This window comes from Gekko japonicus, unplaced genomic scaffold (genome assembly GCF_001447785.1).
Source record: "Gekko japonicus isolate JY-2015 unplaced genomic scaffold, Gekko_japonicus_V1.1 scaffold2420, whole genome shotgun sequence".
Classification (NCBI taxonomy): domain Eukaryota; kingdom Metazoa; phylum Chordata; class Lepidosauria; order Squamata; family Gekkonidae; genus Gekko; species Gekko japonicus.
In genome coordinates, this window is record NW_015167126.1 from 122249 (window position 1) to 128248 (window position 6000).

Here is a 6000-nt window from a genome sequence, read left to right on the forward strand (position 1 = left end):
TAATTAATCACCACATGTTCAATAGGTTGTCACTGAAGAGGTCATTAGAGGCACTACATGTGGAGGAGAAGAAAATAGTTCCAGAGGGCCAAACAACGCATCAGTGACATGTTAATTGGAAGGTGTTAATGCATGCAGAGCAAACAAAAAAAAATGCCCCAAACACTGCCCTGATTTCAGTCTAAGAGTTGCAAATTTACCATTACTTCTTTTGCCTTTATGTTTAAATGGCTACCTTTTCAAATCCAGTGCATATGCTTTTGTACCGATACTTAAGTGACCTAGGTTCAAAGCCTTGCTGAGCAACGCAACACTTCTTTCACTTTATGTTATACTGGTTTTCTCTGCCTGCTGTGTAACACATCTTTTTTTATAAATGATCTGGATGAGGAGCTGATGGGACTACTTATTAAATTTGCATATGACATCAAATTGGGGAAAGTAGCAAACACACTGGAAGATATGGAATTCACTGAGATTTGAACACACTGGAGAAGTGGGAAGATGTGCAGAAGATGCGGTTCATCAAGGATAAATGCAGAGGTCTGGATGGAGGACACACTTCTAGGTAGCAGTGTGTGTTAACAAGATAATGGCATACAGGTAGACTGTAATCTAAATCCAGTGTGATGCAGTGGAAAAAAGGCTAATGTGGTTTTGGGGTGTATCAACAAAGGCATAGCATCCAAATAGCAAGACATCATGGTCTTGCTGTACACTGCATTGATCAGTCCACCCCTGGATTACTGTGTGCAGTGCTTACTGGCCTCACTTCAAAAAAGATGTGGACGGAATGGAGCCCGATGCAGAGGAGAGCAACAAAGACATCAGAAAACTGACATCCATGTAGCATTACCAATCTTTGAATATAAGCCTACAGTCCTTTCTCGGGTTTTGTTCCAGAGAAACATTATGGAGAATAAATTTCAATTTGGCATTTTGAAATAACATACAGTACCATTTGGGAATGTAAATCAGTGGTAGCACATCATTAATTTGGAAGAGACATTGAATGATAATGAATACTTTCTACTCTCTGGATTTCGTCCCCCGATTTTAATAGGTATACTAGTTAAAGTCTGGAACCTACAGCTCCATGCTCACAGTGGCTTTCTTTTGCAGTTGTGTGTGGTAAGCTAGACATTGGTCAATTAACAGGTAGATTGATTAAAATCCATTTGTAGCCGATGTGGTGTAACAGAGTGTTGTACTAGGATTTGGGACACCCAGGTTTAAATCCCCACTCTGCCGTGGAACCTCAGTGGGTAGATGTAAAGACAAGGCAAGCTGGGAAAGGGACACTGACAAATGAAATAAAGCAATCAAAATACAACCACTATAAGTCAATAATGCAAACAAAGACAAATATATTGCATACATATATGTGTGTGTGTGTATTACACCAGTGTCCGAATGCTTTTTGCTGCTTGACTGGTGCCTGTTAAGAAGTTTGCTGACTGGTGATTTATTCTCTTCTTGACACGCTACGATAATTAGGATATTGGTTATTTATATTAAAGAAACAGACCCATTTACCAAGTGAATAAAAAGAAGGAACAGACAACAGTTTACGTGATGTAATGAATTTTGCTTCTGAAGAAGGTGATCTATGAAACAGAGTATCATTCCAGAGTCTTCGTAACTTTATATATACACTGATACCTCGTACCTTATTTATACACTGATACCTTGTGTATGTTCATAATTTGATACTTTATGTTCCTTGTTTACTCGTGTCTTTATATTGCCTTCCTGATATTCATATGCAATATATTTGTCTTTGTTTGCATTATTGACTTATAGTGGTTGTATTTTGATTGGTTTATTTCATTTGTCAGCATCCCTTTTCCAGCTTGCCTTCTCTTTACATCAACTACAGCTGGGAGTCTTTTCATCAATTATCTGACTGGGTAGGCCAGTCACACACTCTCAGCCTAACTTACCTCACAAGATCAGTGTTCCTTCTAAGCTGAGTTAGTGTGAGCTAGCTCACAGGTTTTTAGCCTCCAGCTCATGTTTCTGTCTTAGCTCAGGAAGGAGACTCCAGAGCAAACTAATTTATGCAGTAGCCAAATCGCTTGCTCACAACTTTAATGCCAGGAGCTCACAAAGTAGAATTTTTTGCTCTCAAGTCTCTACACCTTAGAGGGAGCATTGCATAAGATTATTGTAAGGATTAAGTGGAGAAAAGGAGAATGATATAGGAGGAGGAGATTGGATTTATACCCCACCCTTCACTACCCAAAGGAGTCTCAGAGTGGCTTACAAACTCCTTTCCCTTCCCCACCCCACAACAGACACCCTGTGAGGTAGATGGGGCTGAGAGAGCACTGACAGAAGCTGCTCTTTTTCAAGAACAGCTGTGCCAGAACTATGGCTTGCCCAAGGTCATCCAGTAGGTGGAGGAGTGGGGAATCAAACCCGATTCTCCCAGATTAGAATCTGTGCACTTAACCACTACACCTAGGGTTGCCAGCTCCCAGTTCCTAGTGGGGATTCCACTTTTGGGGGCTCCAATCTGCAGAAGCTCCACCCCGAAATAGGGTCGTCACGGGGCAACATCCCGGTGACATCACCCAGAAGTGATGTCATCATGTTGGGGCGATGCTCTAGTTTTTGTGCAAATGCTATGGTTTTGAAGGCAAAAAACCCCATAGAGTTTTGCACCAAAACTAGAGTGTCACCCCTTGACTTGATGACATCTGGATCCCCCTGCTGGCAGCCAGGTAGGGCCTGGCAACCCTATATAAATCACTTTGGGTCCCCATTGGGGAGATAGGCAGGGCATCAGTAAAATAATTACTTTATTAAACAGGAAGATTTTAACAACAAAATTAAAGATAATTTTGATACCAGAACTAAGAAAAAGGGTTGGTGGTAGCACTGCCATAGAGGAGGCATTCCCACATAAAAAGCATATGTTTGCTTTCCCACAGGACTATTGGTTTGGTCACATGCAAATTTATATAGATTAAATCATTTAATTGACCAAAAGACAGATTAATTTTTAAGGAAAAAACACATAGGAAATATAATTACCAAAAACATAATGTAAGTGCAATTAAACAGATATTGAAGATAATCCTTTTTCAGAATATATATGTAGATATATATAAGTATATGGTATAATAGCTTAACAAATGTATAGCACGATATATATGGCATAATATAGTTTAAGCATATAGCTTAAAATATATATGACATATTAAGAAGTCTGTATAATGACCTACTTGGTCTATTCTGCCATTTTCTCATACTATATTATCATTTTATCATATTGATTATATAGGATAACATAAATAACCTCATAGAAATTTTTATAAGATTTCACACAACAAACTACTATTCTTTCTATTTCATATTAGAACTGTCTTATAGTATTATCATATACTAATAAATCTTTCAGATGTATAACTAGAGAGATTGGTTATAATAGCCATAGAAAACTCATCATTTGTTTCAGATTCATCTTTCAGTCTTTGGTTAATGTAGTTTGTCATAAAACACAGATTAATTGACTGACCATAGAATCCTAAATACAGTGATGCCCTTCGAAACCTGTTGGCTTAGGACTGTACTCAAGGAGTCTGACTGTGGTGCGGTAGTTCCATGATTAAATTTCTGGACTTGTTATTTGGCCATAAAAAACAGGAGGCCAAGCTTGGATCAGGGCCCTGGCGCTGGGGGAAGAAGGGGATAAAAACCTTTGTCTAGTTAACCATTGAAATTGTGCCCTGGGTTGTTTTAAGGCCTAGGAAAAGAAGATATAGGTACTTATACTGTGCCTGTTCCCCCCCCCCCCTACAGCTGAGGAAAGCATTTTTGATCAGAAAATCACGGCAAGGAGGAAAGGTTAGGTCCCCTTTCTTCAGAACTATGGCTCTGACCTGCATTAGACCCCCCCCCCGGTGGTTACTTTTTTTGCACAGCAATGGGCTGAATCCAAAGGTCATTGTCCACCAGTGAAAGGGCAGAACTTTTACAGATTCCTCCCCCCCCTTGCAGACTCCTATTTTGCCCCCATGCTCTTCCTTGGGGTCTTCTGTGCCCCAAGGAACCCTGTTTCATGGGCCTCAGTGGGCTGTGGCAAGAGAGAGGAGATGGGAACTTTCTGTTCAGCCGGCAGAAGTACCTTTTGTTCTCCAAAAAATGACCTTGTGTCTCAAGTTGTAGTCACAAAACTCTAGCATAATGTGTACTTACGTTCTAAGATTTCTTTAGTCATAGGACAGACATAACTTACCAACAACTCCTTCTACATCAACGTTTCTCTTTCTCCATTCACAGGGACCATTATTGATGTTTCTGGGGACTATAAATTCATGTTCATTAAATGCGGCATCGTGATGGTCTTGGCTGGATTGTTTCTGTTCGTCATGAATTACTACAATTACAGGATGCTTGCAAAAGAGGAGAAAAGGAAAAAATGTGAAGTGGCAAAGAAGAATGATGAATACCTAAGGAAAGAAAGTAAGGAGAGCAATATCCAGAACACAAAACTGATGCAGGATGGGCCTGAAACGGCCCCTCTAAGGACTGAAGAGGAAGCTGCTGACAGCACAAATGAGTCCTAAGCCTGTTTTATAAGCCTCTGACTCGGAAATGACTCTTTTGTGTTTGTTTCTTAAAGTGACCATAAGTGAATCACACGAAATTTCCTTTCTGCCTTTATATACTGTATTTGCCTCTCTATTTGGTCTAAAAACCGAGAAGGAAATAATAAGCCCTTGTTCTACATGAGCACCTGGCAAATATTATGTGGTACTTGTTTCTGCACCACTGCACATCAGTATAGACTGTCTTCTATAAGTTTCTGCCACTGCTGAGCACAACCGATGTTTTTTCCTTGCTCAAAACTAGTCTCAGCCCTGCAATTCTTTCAAGGTCATGCAAAAAAAGAAGGGAAATACCCATGATTTCTTAGGGTATACCCATGTTGGAGCCTTTTTTGCCCTCAGTTCAGTATTTTGGCACATACTTAAAATAACAGGGACATGAAGCTGCCTTATATTGAATCGGACCCTTGGTCTATCAAAGTCAGTATTGTCTACTCTGACTGGCAGCAGCTCTCCAAGGTCTCAGGCAGAAGTCTTTCACATCATGCCAGAGGTTGAACAGTGGGACCTTCTACATGCCAAGCAGATGCTCTGCCATTGAGCCACAGCCCCTCCCTTTATCTGTGAAAAAAAGAGCTGATGTGTTATGGGGTCTGTGCATTCCAAGTGGCTCCTTCTCCTTGTCTGCTGTGTGTGGACAGGCAAGGTTCAATGCATGTGGACTTCCTGTGGCAATCTGGCACACTGAGTGAAGTTCTAACACGCACAATAGGGCCAAGTATCACATACCCCAAGGTGGGGGCAACTACAGGGACCCAGGGCTTCTCGTGGGGCCCATTGCTGCCAACCTCTGGCCCACATGCTTGCCCTACAACCTACAAGTGTGCCCTCTAGTCAAAATGGTCATTTAATAACTGATGTGAATGATTTCTACCTGAGATCCTGGAGAGCTGCTGCCTGTCTGAGTAGATGATACTGACTTTGATGGATCAGTGGTCTGATTCAGTATCAGGCAGCTTTATGCATTCATGTTCATGTGTCTCAGCTGTTCACTGCCTGGCACTACTGGGGAAAGGGTCGGTGTTCCCTCTAAGCTGAGCTAGTGTGAGCTAGCTCACAGTTTTTTAGTCTCCGGCTCACACATTTTTGTCTTAACTCAGGAAGGATGGCTCCAGAGCAAACTAATTTATGTAGTAGCCAAATCCCTCACTCACAACGTTAATGCCAGTAGTTCACAAAGTAAAATTTTTGCTTCCAAGGCTCCACAGCTTAGAGGGAGCATTGGAAAGGGTGTGTGGGTACCTGTGACTGAGGGTGGTAGGAGAGCTCACAAGTGGGAGGAGGAAGGACACACAAGCAATTGGGGGGGGTATGCAGGTGGGTGAGAAGGGAGGTGGAAGACAGGGCCTGGTTGTGAGCCCCCAGGACACTGCCTACTCGGCCC

The 6000-nt window shown here is 41.6% G+C and overlaps 1 protein-coding gene across 1 annotated transcript in view; it reads left to right on the plus strand.

The window, feature by feature from the left end:
- The window catches only part of LOC107111962 (monocarboxylate transporter 2-like), a 56062-nt gene extending 51044 nt beyond the window's left edge, over nt 1–5018 (plus strand). The window contains exon 5 of the mRNA XM_015413009.1: nt 4288–5018. Coding sequence (XP_015268495.1) covers nt 4288–4574 — 287 coding nt within the window. The 3' untranslated portion in view covers nt 4575–5018. The remainder of the gene's footprint in view (nt 1–4287) is intronic.
- The last annotated feature ends 982 nt before the right edge of the window (nt 5019–6000 follow it).